At 37.5% G+C, this 14525-nt stretch overlaps 1 protein-coding gene across 3 annotated transcripts in view; it reads right to left on the reverse strand.

The window, feature by feature from the left end:
* Positions 1-14525, reverse strand: part of MCTP1 (multiple C2 and transmembrane domain containing 1) — a 154069-nt gene that overhangs the window by 103458 nt on the left and 36086 nt on the right. For all 3 annotated transcript variants that reach the window (XM_088533751.1, XM_088533750.1, XM_088533749.1), the window contains 2 exons: positions 4970-5156; positions 52-145 (listed from right to left, as the gene is read on the reverse strand). In XM_088533751.1, coding sequence (XP_088389877.1) covers positions 52-145; positions 4970-5156 — 281 coding nt within the window. The remainder of the gene's footprint in view (positions 1-51; positions 146-4969; positions 5157-14525) is intronic.

Genomic DNA, 14525 nt, shown 5'->3' on the forward strand with positions numbered 1-14525 from the left:
CCACACTTTTCCTGTAACATTTACTATCCCCAAAACAAAACGAGTCCTTGCCTGTGACATCAGCTGCCATCAACGCTTCTGCTCGGATGACCTTCACCTGCAGAAATCCCACATCCTTCAGGTTATGGAAGATTTTCAGTGGACTCTAAATAACAAAAAGAATCATTCTAGATTAAAAAATGAAAAAAAAAAAAAGAAAATAGAAAAACAACGTTGATGGTTTCTTGCAACTTCCACTTAAACAGAAAGAAGCATAGCGAAAATGACTAAATATAATGCTAATCTTAGCATTTAATGCTAAACCTCTACTAGTATCTATCTCTACAACTGAATATCACCATTTTAAATGCTGTCAGCTTATTAAGAATGGTTACATTAATACGAACAATCAAATATTTCCTCTGAATACTTTTGTGAAATGCATGTTCCTCACATTTTCCTCATGATGGCTCCCAGAATATTCTGAATAACGAATTAGGGCCTCTGTTCTTTTTTTTTTTTTTTTTGCTCTTGTTTTAACAGTTGATCCAGATGTGCAAGTATTTTAACATGAACCATGCATCTAACAATAAGAGCAAAAATAATCAGAAGGTTCTAAAAATTATTATTTTTCAAAACAATCCCATGTGAAAAAATGCAAATTAACTAAAAGATGTGTCCAAGTACAGAACAAAAAAATCTTACATGTATTTCTTTTTCTCATTGATCAATTTCTTTTATAGCAATTTAAAATTTTTAAAAAAAGAAAAAAAAAAAGAAAACATATATGAAGAGTAAAATAACTTCTATTTATCCACCTTATGCAGTTTCAGAAAGCAGCTTGGAAATAGCATTCTGTTGCTGCTGCTTTTCTCAATTAACTACAGGTAGCTGACCAAGGGTACCACACCAGTTAGGAGTGATGTGCCAAACCTTTTAAGCTAAAATTTCAAATATAATTTAAGGGATGCAGAGTTTCAAATCCTACAACATCAAATGTAATTCTGAATCCACCCTCAACTAATATCAAATCTGACGCTATCATTTAGTTTTAAGATAAATTAGGGCAGGAACTCCAAAAAAAGGGAGACTAAAATTAGAGTTCCAGATACATACTAAAACATACATATATCTGGCCTAATTTTTGGTTCTTTTTGTAAGTCTTATTCACAAATGTTACCATGCACCTTTACCTCTAAAGTATTTTAAAATCTGGACTGGCACATTTAATGCCGGCCACTTCTGTGAATGTTCTAATATGAAGCAGGTGAAAACTTCTCAGCTGCTTTCAGTACAGTCCCGATTTCTAGGATACACAAACATCTGCTCAAACACCGGCTCAACAACGCTGATATTTGTTACGAGAGCAAAACTGTTAGGAAAAAATCAGAATGATGCTGCTGCTCTGAAAAATCAGTGGTGCTGCTTGACTGTAATATTAAAGATGAATTTGTTGTATTGGATATATTTATAAATAACATGCTCATTAAGAAGTTGTACACATAATGTCATCTAGTGTTATTAATAAAGAGACAATTCTAACAGTCGAATCACGCCCTGATATTAATTTCAGAAGCCTCAACTATTTGCAGTGAAGGTCTGAACTTGGTAAATTAAACCCAGGGAATTGAGGTTATGTGTAGTACCCCACACTCATATACAGCGAGTACTCACCTATAAGCATGCCTATTATCACTAGATAATGCTTAATCATTTTTAATATGGTTATCACTTGAAATAGGGTTTTCGAAATGCTGATGTCCAACTTGAATCAGCCCACGCTCACACCTCCACTTACGGGCTGTGTGGCAGAGGTAGCCTTACAGGTAACAGCGGTGCTTTAATTCAAAAGTGTGTTGGTACCAGCGCTCATTTATTACGGTAATCAAGTTCTGGAAGCTTTATATCAGGGCTGATACCATAAGAGACAATTCTCTTTTAACGCCCACATGAAGGCAAAACCTACCGCAGGCCAGGCCTTGCTGCTAAAGGACCCCCCCTTGCTATTTCCTCCCAGTGAGCTCTATCTTCAGAAAGGCTCCGTTCCTGCATTGCACTTGCCTACCTTTATTCACACCCCCCAGAATAATTATTTCTGAACTTTCAGTTTCAGCAAGTCAGCTGATTTAGCTTCATTTACTGCACACTGTTACAGGCAGGACTAGTGAAACAGTATACAAGGTTACTGCAGAGGCTCAAGCAGAAGCAAATGACTTTAATACCGTACTCTAAATACATAACTTTAAGCAATGATTTACCAGATGATATTCTGTCGTCTTTACTTATGATTATTGTTGAAGGCCTCCAAACCTGCCTGGTTTCTGAAGCCTGAAATTTCCATAGCAGAGGAATCTGTGATTTGCTGGGAATCTTTTCAGCCCTCAATAGATGGGAAAAGATTGAAATGCTCTAGAGATGAGCCCTCTTTATTTTTTTAATGAAAGGCTGTATAATATATTTTCTGTATGGCTGCAGCAGCAGCTGTCAGGGAGAGTATCTCAGTTCAGCTCTATTATGGGAGAAGCAATACCCCATCCTATGGCATCGAGATACACTGAGGGGCCAGTGCTGATTGACAGCTTGTCACCATGACGTCTTATTCCATCTCTGTTATGGAGAAAATTAATGTCACACCACCAGCCTTATGACTCGCTGTCATCTTAGAATTGCTCACCTTTTATCAATGCTCTAAATAACATTTCAAGCCCATCGTCTCACAGTGGACAATCTGGTCAAGGGACATTAAATCGGATGACTGTGAAATGTCATAATAAAAATGGAATGCTAACAACTTCTCTAAACTAGCTCCTTGGGTTTTTAAACTGTGACAAGGGGGACCGCAGGTTCAGCACACCCGCTCGGAAAAGGTCACACAATCTCCCTTGCTCCGGACCCATTAATGTGCCCCCCTCCTCACCCCAAAAGGAATTAATCTTTGCAGACAATTGTGGTAAAATAATGGTTCAAACAGTAATGCCTGCTTAATTTGTAAGGCTCTGATGTTCAGCTACAAATGGTTAAATGACAGTAATAGAGTCATTTTCCAGGGTTATTTGATCTGATGGCAAGGTCAGCTCATTTACTGTTTTTAGCTGCAAGAAGGAAGCAGAAGACTTTTCTCAAATGGAGGTAAGGATTTTTGTTTTATTTGAGAATGACCCTCCATCCCTCCTCAAAATACAGCCACCAGGAGGGAATAACACATCTTGCTAATTGAACGTTATTTCTTTGCATCGGTAGACAGGGAAAAACGTAAATTCCTAAGTCAAACATCAGTGATAAAAAAAGAAAAAAAAAAAAAAACTATTTTGAGTTTTTTTGGTCTTCGTTGTCTTTCTGCTGCTCTCCACAGGGTTGGCCACAAGTCATTTTAATAAAGTGGCACAGTTCCTCAAAAGTCATAGAAATACTAAATTTTCTAACTACAGAACTGGAGAAACTTATGCTTCTGCAATAAGAACATTTTCGAAAGTATTAATATATCCATTTGAAAACACTCATGTTTTTTCCCCTTAAAAAAAGCCACACAGCAATAAATATGTAAGAGAGTGGAATAAATGAATGAATCTTATATCACACAATCATGCTTTACATTAGGAAGAAAAATAGAGATTATAGGAAATGTGAGTAGTAATACAGAGTCATAACATCGTTCTATATTGCTACTAAACTATCAAAACCATCAGTATCGCTTGACTCCTATCCTATCATCAAACACAATAGTCCACAGAGTATTGTTACTCTTGGTAGAAAAAAAAAAAGAAAAAGTATGTCATTTCAAAAACTGATCCACCAGAAATTTACCATATTTACAAAGATCACTTCTGACAACTACAGGCTGTCTTAGTGAATTCCAAAATGTGAAATAATTCTCTTAATTGTAATTATTTTTCAAATACGGGGCACAATACTTTAGCTCTCAGCTGATTTAGAAATATAATGTTTAGCCTCACTAAGTCACCTCTATTAAACTGTGTTTATGATAACACTATTGGTGTATGAGTTGTACAAGCATTAGCAGACAGCTGATTCAGTGGAGATAGCCAGAATAAATTTGCTGAAGCGCACATCCTGCTAATCTGTTTGAAGAATATTGTACAGCATTAGTACTAGCACTTCATGTTATCTGCACAGCCTGATAAGGTACATCTTTATTAAATTCAGTTATTGAAAGGATGTCAGTCATGGAATAGGAATATTTTAAAAACTGGAAAAAAAAAATAAGCGGCTCTTTGTTAGTCAGAGCCTGGTTTAATGGCTGAGTGTCTAGAGAAGCCTTTCTAAACACCTGGCAGCATTGTACAATAAAAGCTTTGTAATTTTAAGTGGAAATAGCTTCCCACCCCCCCACCTCAAGCACAGCGAGACAGTTACATTTAGTGATTTAGGTATTAATAAGCGCTGGAGTAAGAGCTCCCCTCTCTGTTGCTTTGATAAAACTACACATCGCTGTGCAATGCGAGGATGCTGGGAAATAAAAAATAATTTGCTTTGTAACATTCTGAAATGGAAATATTGCTTAAAAGGGTCACACAAAACACTAATTTCCAGCCCCTAATGTCCAGGTAAAAGATAAGATTTCCTGTCCTTAGTATGCTCTTAAAAAAGTTTTAGTAGAGAAGCAACTATTGGCATTGCAAATCAGTTAGTAAGAATACACACTAGAAAACGTAACAGTCCCTATGTAACACCATAGTTATTTTCTCCTTGTTTTTAAAATAAAAGCATTAAAAATCTCTAAGGCAATAAAATTAACTTCTTTAGGTCATATAAACAACACAGCTGAATTACTATGCACACAAAAGCTCATAGGACAAACACGATTTGCAGACTTCCTGATGCTATCTGTATCAGCAGCAAAACTGTTAACTTGCTTAAAAAGTTATCTCTCAATGGGGGATGTGCCTAGATTTTTTTGCCCCTCTGATCCCTCTTAAGCATTTCTGCAAGGCACTACACAAACAAAGGGCAAGAGAGAAGGACGCCATACATATCTCTTTACTATCTCCTCGCGCTCTTTCTGGTCCTCCAAGGAGTCAGGTGAGAGGTCAGAGATGGTGACGGCAGCTGAGGCTGTCAGGGTGACCAGCAGCACCAGGAACCCCTCTCCTTCTTCCAGTGGCAGCCTCAGCTTGTGAGTCTGCTCTTTGGAAAGGTTCGATAGGTCAACTTGGCACCTAAAAACAAACATTCTGAGTCAATATGTGGTTTTCTTCACGACATTAAACAAAAGCCTCCTGGCTTATTTGCATTCAACTAGATCTAAACAGAAAGAAAGAAAAAAAATCAGTAGAATTTCCTTCTTCGTGACCTTCTCTTTCTTTTTGCTGCTGCTGTTCTTTTTTAAAGCAAGAAGTCACTATGAACAATAAAAGTACTAAAAAGAACATACAGACTCTAGAGACTTTCATAGCTAAAATCCATTACTTTGGTCCACCTCCCCATCGCCTATGATTCAGATGCAAATTGCCCTTTTCAATCATTCTTCTTGTGTAAAAATAAAACACAAGTTTCAGTGAGAGTGTTTTTGAAACCATTCCTCTAAAAGATTAAAGATCTTCATTAAAACAAAACAAAAAAAATGTTAACTTTGTTGTGATGGAGCTAACCAGATTGAACATGGGAAAACAAGACCTGAGTGCCACCCAGAAAGGCTAAACTCTCTTGTAGCAGGCTGTGCATGGCTCAGGGTCAAAGTTTTATGCTAGTGTCCAGAAGAAAATTTGACACTGTCATGCTCTCTAGATAGCAAATTGTCTCATATTGTATTGAACAGGGTCTACTTACAATCTCAGGAAGAGAGAGGCTGAAGAAAATCCACTCTTGATCCCTTCCTGAATAACCTTGGCTGCATAGACTATATCATATGCTAAACAATGAAGAATGACACCATGCATGCAGGCCAGCAGAAATATCTCTACAAGTATTGAAAGAGCATTAAAAATAACAGACAAAGACAGAAACGAAACCATTGTTTCTTGCAAACAGGTAACCATAAATTTTTAATCAACACACAAATACCTTTGGGTCAGCAGTTCCACTCTGCACACGTTGGAATTTGCAATATTTTTATATGTATGTGGCAAAAGTTTGAACTTTCCTAAGACTGAAACTCTGAGCACGTCTAGAAATGCAACAACCCTTTCAAGTGAAATGCCATTTTGCACTGTTTTAGAATTCCTGTGAAAACGCATTATTTACAAAATGACACACTATTTACAATACTTCTACTTATATCCTCCCCCATTAATATTTTGCCAATGCTACCCCAGGAACACAAAATTGAAACAAAGTAAATATATTCTATATACAGCTAAAGCACCGAATGCTCTAGTTTTAGCAGTAATTATTTAATGCGACAAGCACGTGTTCTGCGTGCCACTCTCACTAAGCTAAACATCTAGCAAACTCTTTTCATAAAATGTCAATTGATTTTGAAGAGAAAGATAATGTGGTGACCGCAGGGCCAATAAATGGAGGAAAAGGTGGCAGACATGAATAAATAGGCATTTAAGGGCAGGAAATAGCCAATTATGGGAATAAACACGGCCTCACAAACCAGGCACTCTGCTATCACAGACAGATTAGATTTGCTGCAGATTTTTTGTTTATTTTTAAACATTTAATGTTTGTTGTGTTACTGTCAAAATTAAACTACTGCAAATCTCTGAGTTGCAAGGTACAATTCACTCACAACAAAAAATGAGTTTAACGCTTACTGTTTATTTTGGACTCTTCAGAAAGGAAGGAGTTAGAAATGAAACAAAAAAGAGAAAGGAAAGACTGAAGGTGTTGCAGTCAGTGTAGACTCACGGGCAACACAGATTCAGCATATGTATACAGACTCTAAATTTTTGTTTAGGCTGCAGTGAGGCCTGTAAAGCCTTCCTTAACATAATAAATGATGTTATGAAGCATTTAAAGTGGAGTAGGTTAAGAAAGAAGCCCTTAGTGCTAAATATTCTTTGATATTTATTTCAAAACAGACACTCTGCAGAAATGCATTTCTGCAACCAAACTACTGTCTTGACAAATAATCCTTGGAGGAGTCAGTTTAAACACTCTTAAAGTCAGTAAAAGAATCCAAGCCTTTATGACACAATGAATGCGCAAGCTGCCCAAAGCTTCCCAAAAATGGAAACCAAAAGCCATTGTCACACCGACAAAAAAAAAAAAAAAAAGATCCTAATTACACAATATCTAAAAGAAAGAGATCTCTATTCTGCTTGGTCGATCTTTGTGAACAATCAGTCACTAGTTTGTTTCCTGAAATCATACCATGGGATAGGGAGAGATTTGGAAAACTTTTGCTAACAAAAACCTTACTCATTTTACAGGAAAACATAATCCAAATGGCCCTCAAATAATTTGATGAAAAAAATGAGGTTATTGCATTAAGAAATGTCACCGCTGCGCTTAACAGAAACCTAGACTAAATGTCTCACTGTGCTTGAAACATCCAGTGGAAACACATCTCTCATGCTGTATTAGGTGCCCTCCTGTGGGTGAGGAGAGGCCGCCAGCTCGCAACCGGACACGTGAAGATGCTGCGTTCATCACGAGCCAAAGGCATCGGCATCACTCACACACCATAGAAAGATTAAACCTCCCAACCTATACACACTAAAGGAAAAACGGTGATTTTTCCAGTAATTACAGACTTTGGCTTTTGGTTTGCTCTTTTGTAAAAACGAAATTCTGTGGATAGTTCTGCGCTTAGTTTTATTGCTGGCTCTCACCAGAGCTTTGCATGGGACTGAAACAGCGATGGGGACCTCTTTCCAGTGAGCCTAGGCACCAGCCCTATCCCAGAATGATCTCTGCAATCCTCAGTAGAAAACCCTAAATTTAATTTTATGGATTAAATATCCTCATAAAAATTGGAATTCATAAAAGACATTAGAAACCAACTAGTTTGGGAAAGTTTGAGGGCTATTGCCCCTTTTAGATTTTAAGATAGTGTTTTGTCATCAAGACAGACATGAAAAATGTTACGTATAAAGTCATACATAGGTGAGATGGACTCAATATCTTCCCTCCTTTAAGGAAGAATTATTTCAAACTTTGAAGCTTTAGCAATGCGACTTTTATGCTTTTTAAAGCAGAAAACACACTTTAAAAGTTATTGGCAAATGTGATTGCATGGCAATGGCAACTGCTGTGTAGTTGACATTTCTGTCCCATAATCACAGTATGTTTGATCTCCTAAAATAAATATTACTGAGGATTTTTTTGAATTTATACACGTCTAAATTGCAGCTTACAATTTTGCCTTCCCCAGAGAAAAAAATGAACTTCTGCAGCATGAGAAGCTTCAATGGGAAGTGAAAACAGGATGACTACGCTGCTTTTTAAAGACACCTTCCACTGCTTCCCCACATTTCTCTGCCCTAGCACAAAGAACACTGAAGAAGCAGTGAGAACAGATGAAGAAACACTGCAAAAGAGAACTGATATTTCTAAAGTCAGACCGTTTATTGTTTTTGTGTTCCAAACTCCACTCTTCGATAAGTTGATATGGATGCAATAGCTTAAAATCTATTACAACCGTTTTTCCTAACTGCAAAACTTCCAGAAAGCAGATGTTGCCAAAGAAGCTGACTGTCTTCATAAAGGCTCTGCAGTTAAGAGCACAGCTGGAGGCCCAGACTCCGCTCAGTTAAGAGATGGCCTTAAACATCTGCCGTCTACAACGATTTCCATGCAGAACAAAGATGCTTTGAGGATGAAGGAAAACTTGCATATTAGCTGGAAGTGGTGCACAACAAGCAGGCAGTGATAGAAATCTGTCTTCCATTCTCAGCTAGAGACCATGACGAATTATAGCCATATAGTCATTTTGAGAGGGCCATAACTTGCCTATGACCTGAATCTTATAGAAAAAAAAAAGGAGATAATAGTGATTTGAGGAGTATATAGTTTCTTATGGAATTAGTATTCACATGCTGTTGGTGAAAGAGGTTCACTACCAAAAAAAGATCACTGTTAGGAATTACAGCATAGCTATACATAACATTTCAGTAAATTTTAACTTTTACGGAGTTCTTAGCTGGAGTATTTTGAATTATTCTGCTGCTGAGCCTACCTGCACGCTACATGGTCCTTTCAGAGCACATCTCCGACAGCATGACAAATTCTTTTCTTAGGAGCATTGGAAAAATCGCTCTGCCTAACTGACAGATTCAGGCAGAGAATTGGAGATATGTCCCCCCCAGTAGCAGCCCTGCACACGCCTGCACTGTCAGACATCAGGTGGATATAGATATTCAGGCCTTGATACATCAGAGAGAAGAAAAATCATGTAAGCTCCTCAAGCTCACATGCTAAAGTATTACAGATAAGTAACTGCAGAAACATGGTACAGCTTCCAGAAGGGAAGATTTTAAGATTTAAGGGGAATCCACGACTTACTTTGAAAATGTGTTCAATGTGTTAATCACCAACACCATTAGAAATATATTCCTGATTTATTTCTAATTTGAATATATCTGGCCTTAGGTTCTTTTTATGCCTTTCTCTGCTACGTGAAAAAAGCCTTTAGCACCCCATATCTTGTTCTAGTGAAGGTACTCATATACCATAATCATATCTCTTCTTGATCTTCCTTTTGATATGCTAAGCAGAATCAGCTCCCTATATATTTCCTTGGAACACATTTTCCACAGCCCTCAAATGACTTTTTGTAACTTTTCTGATCCAGGGAGATTTCCCTGCAACCTTTTTAAAGTGGAAACCAGAACTATATGTAGTATTTTATTATCAGCATGTGGAAGAGGTACAAATCACCTCCCTCTCTAGTTCTAACAGAAGCAGGAATGTAAGACCACTTTGGCACCCCGGTGAAATATCTTTGCTAATGAATGACTTACAAAGGTAGCGACATGACATAGGAGGCCTCTGAAAAGCCAGGTGGCTGGGCAAGGGAGAACCAGCCTGTAGCTAGATCATTTTCTCACACGACAAAATAAAGCATAAAAGAGAAATTGGCACAATCCTAAGTGATAGGGACAGAAAAGCACCACTTGGCTTACAACCCGGGCAACTTAATTATCTTCGTGACTTGCTTAAGATGACTGCCTTTTAACTCCACTATAATCCAGGTCTATGCTGCTCCAAAGGATGTCAAGGAGGCAACTGTGCAATTTGGCAATTAGAAGCGAGCTGGACACACATCAGAAGAAGTGAAGCACGAACTGCTGCAATTTGAGAGACTCCAGATCCTTTACAAGCATAGTATGATGTTCCAGTAAAACCAAGAAGGAAGCAGTAAGGGGAAATTCTGCAAGGCATCGACAATGATATGGCTCAAAAAGACAGGGCTATAATAACATGAGGTTCTTGGAAGAATCCACAACAGGAATGGCATTTAAAAGCATAAAGAAATAAAAATACAGATCCCACACAACACACAGGGCCTTAGTTCTCTCAAGAGAAGTGGGCTGTTTCTTTCTTAAATCATCACAGAGGTGACAAATGAGAAGCCAAGAGAGCTCTCAAAAGACCTGGAAAACCCAACAGAATGGGCTAAGGCAGATTCATAATGGAAATACACTGCACTGCCGGGAAGACAGGACAGTCTCACTCGTCACTGAGCAATACTTGAGCGCAAGTATATACTTAATGCTTGCTGAAATAGGTGTGATTCATTCCATAAAATCCTGTTTAGCAATTTTGAAATGGCAGATTAACATTTTCCTTAGGGTAGTTCTTTGCAACAAAATTACAAATTTACTTCATAAATTGTTTAGACAAAAAAAGTATTTGAGAATGTTAAGTCATATTCCCTATGTTCTCCGTGCAGTGTAGGCTTATGCTGCAGACATGCACTGCAAGAGCTGTCGCTTGTAAAAATTGTTTGCATTAAAAGTCACATTTTCCTCTGCTAACCTGTCTGTTGCTCTGTTGAACATTTTTTTTCCTACCTGTTTCTTCCCTCTCCATATGATTTAGGTAACTCATAAGGCAAAACTCTTTCACATAGCTCCAGACTATACCCAAATCCTCATAATAATATGAAGAGGAGAGAAACTGGGTAGGGGATTATGAGGATTTGGGCAAGGTTTGGAGTTGTGTGAAAGACTTTTGTAGTTACTTAAATTCTCATAATCTCCCACCTACACCCCTAATCATTTTGGTGCTTATTTTCATGGGCCTCCTATCTAGGCAGCCGTTTTCCTATTCCTTCTCCCTTCCTCTTATTTCTCCACTTACTCATGCAGCAGAGTTGATCTCCAAGTCTCGGAGACAGAGGGTCACAAGAAGGATCTATAAATGTAAACCAGTTCGTGCACAGTACTCCATATTTGATGTTAATATATGGAGGAATTCTATCAATTCCACAAAATTATGACAAAAAGCTTTTACAAAAGTTGGCAGGAATAAAATATGTGGCAACATAAAATTAGTGAAGATTAGTGAGCTATAACTGAACCTTTTTTACTTTCTAATAAAATAGCAGTGTTTTTTTCCAGTATTAGATGCAGTTAAAATACGCAGAGATAGTACAAATAGAGCTTGGAAAAGCTGAAGGCCAAACTTTGAGGCTTACTATTTATTTTCTCTTCTTTTAAAAACAATCAAAAATGCGGATGGCTCACTACCTTCCGGGATTTCTCAATCGCAGGCCTGTCAGTAGCATTTGTAGATATTAATGTTTCTAGCAAAACCTTTGTTTTGCCCAGGGAATTGCATCTGCAATAATTTTACCTCAGTCATCAAGTACAATCAACAAACTATGATACACACGAGCTGTTAGGTGGCTGCTTGTCTGTGTTTGCACAGAACTCTGGGGTAACTCACATGTGCACACAATCCAAAATTCAAATCACAACAGTGTATTATCAGCCAGACTTTCCAATTTGAAAATAGCTCATATTTCCAAAGTTCCCTGTGTATGCAGAAATTTTCAGCATGAAAAAAGTACTTGAAATATCACTCTAATAACATATTATTTCCAAACTGGTAAAATATCCACACTTATCTCCTCCAACGGCATAAAGAATTTCCCCACTACCATTCAAAAATGCTCTGCCAATGACATTTAAAAAAGTAAAAGCATCTCCAGTACTTTACTATAAATCGCAGTCTGCAAATGCAGCTACAGAAAACAGATCTACAAGGAAACATAAGCAGTAACATTTTTAGCGTCCTTCCCTCAACATCCATTCTAACAAAACAAAATTAAGGTAATACTGTACAGTGTACAGTGTGTACCCACAAACAGGCCAAATTTTAGTGGTAACATTCAGAGAGAGTAAAGAACATTCCAGTTTTCTAAGATATAATTAACACACGGCATTAGTGAAAACATAATAGACAAGGTCATCTTCATTTGCATCAGATAGGAAAAGCGACATTAACATTTATATTTATAGATGTTGAAATTTATCTGGAAACAGATAAAGTCCACTGTAATCTCCTGGCATAAAGTATGAGCAAGATCAATGTCATTTTAAAGATAAACACACACTTTTCATCCCAATTAAATAATGCTATAAATCCTTCTGCACTGCATTGCAAATAACTTCAGCTGAATAAAACTGCATGATAAGGGATTTACTTATCCTGTATGTTCACAGAAACAACTTGCTCTCTGACAGCACTCACTCTTGGCAATTTATTGCAGCTGTCAGCAGCCAATTTGTTCAGATTACTGCTATGCATAAAGGTATAACAATCATGAGGATTTATTAGCCGATTACTGTAAAGGTAATAGTCTGGATCGCCTTCAGAAACTCAGATGATAAGAAAGTTAAATAGTTACATGAAGATTAAAATCATTTCACCTTCACAGTGGTCTCAATACTAGCCACCTAAACTTACTATAGTACATGCTTTTCATCAGAGTAATCTATTGATTCAGTATGGAAAAAGGAATGATTTACTTGTAAATAGAAAGTACGTGGATATTTAATTTAGCCAAACTGCACAACCTACATATGTACCTATGCTTGCATGAGTAAATCCATCATAATTATTATTCCCAATTCCCATGTAAGGACTAATGTTGCAAGTTCACATATTCATTTGAACTTACGAAGGCTGCTGCTATAACTTCAGGCATCGCTGCTTTCTAGAGAAGGAACTAAATTACCTTGGACCTACACATACCTTTGCTCCTTGAAAGCTTTTGGATTCTCCTCTCCCACTGCATTTTTTTTTAAGTTAGCTTCGGAAGAATATTAGAATTTAATCTCCCACTCCAATCTGCACAGAACATGCTTCTGGTCAAGCCCCAAGTTTCCTCAGATGAATCTGTACACCATTTGGAACACATTTTTTTCAGAACTTTTGTATGAGCTCTTTTTTTCAGGAGAGACCTTCTGGCTTTTGAAACTCCCAAAATAGACACGGAAATGGTTCTAGGCTTGCATGTCTTTAGGGTGTTCTGAGAAGGAAATTCACAATAGATTCAAACTCAAATGAGTCTTACAGATATGTAATGCTCAAAGTTAAAAATGGAGATAGAGCAGTCAGCATCTCACCTCAGGAACAGCCAAATTCTGTGAGTTTTCCCCTCGCTCTAAATAGCTGCTACTGCTGGAATAGTATTCAACAAGGGACGAAAGGGGTTATTCTCCATCACTGAGCTGTGCCAGAATACCATCTGGACGTCTTTTGTTTCCTGCCTACATACTTATTACCACCCTTCGTGGAACCTGCATCAAGATTTACCATCCCTTATATATGCCTTATATTGCCCCACTGAACTTTGGTCGTAGGCAAGAATCCAATTGTATTTTATATAAATATAAATATATATATATACACACACACACACACATTTAGCATACCTCCCACATACATTGCAAACGCAAAGTGTCTGCAACCTGACTAGCTGAACATTGGCTGTATTGGTGCTGTGGGATATGCAGTAATTTAATTATATTTTAGAATGTGTTGAAATTCCTTGCAGATGTTAAAAAAAAAAAAAAAAAAAAAAGGAATACTCTGGGAACTTGAAGGACCTACAAGCTATAGCTTGGGCATCAAGTCATCAGATTTGCTGTGGATACATACAGTTTGTGTACACATACTTCTCCCTGGGAAAAGCTTGACCAAGAAGAATCTGAACGAATTCAATGTAGCTACTTGAATCAATGTAAAGGCTGCAGCTTTAAAAAGTTACCTGCAAAATAGTCACAGCTTTTAGACTCAACCTCAAAACGAAAACAAACAAACAAACAAACAAACAAACAGAGAAGGGCACATTAGAACTGTCAAGTGTCAGGGCTTTTTATCCACAGTGACTGGAGAAGATTCTTAGGGAGGGGGAATATTAAGACCTCTTTTTGTATTCATATTGAGCTTGACAAATGACAAAGTTTTTCAGGGAGATGAAATTGTTTGCAGGTTACATTATCCAGAGGTGACATCTTATCTCTGGATAATGTAAGGTGAAATAAGAGACTGTCTAAAAAGATATGCTGAAAGAGTGGTTTTGTATATGAAGGCACAGACCTATAGAAGAAAGGTTCCAAAAATGAGAAAGAGCAAGTTGCAAGAAAAGTTCTGCTGATTTTGTGAAAACCAGCCAAACAGTACAA

Source organism: Tinamus guttatus, unplaced genomic scaffold (genome assembly GCF_059628265.1).
Source record: "Tinamus guttatus ecotype Peru unplaced genomic scaffold, ASM5962826v1 Tinamus_guttatus_pri_ptg000517l, whole genome shotgun sequence".
In the NCBI taxonomy this organism is placed as follows: Eukaryota; Metazoa; Chordata; class Aves; order Tinamiformes; family Tinamidae; genus Tinamus; species Tinamus guttatus.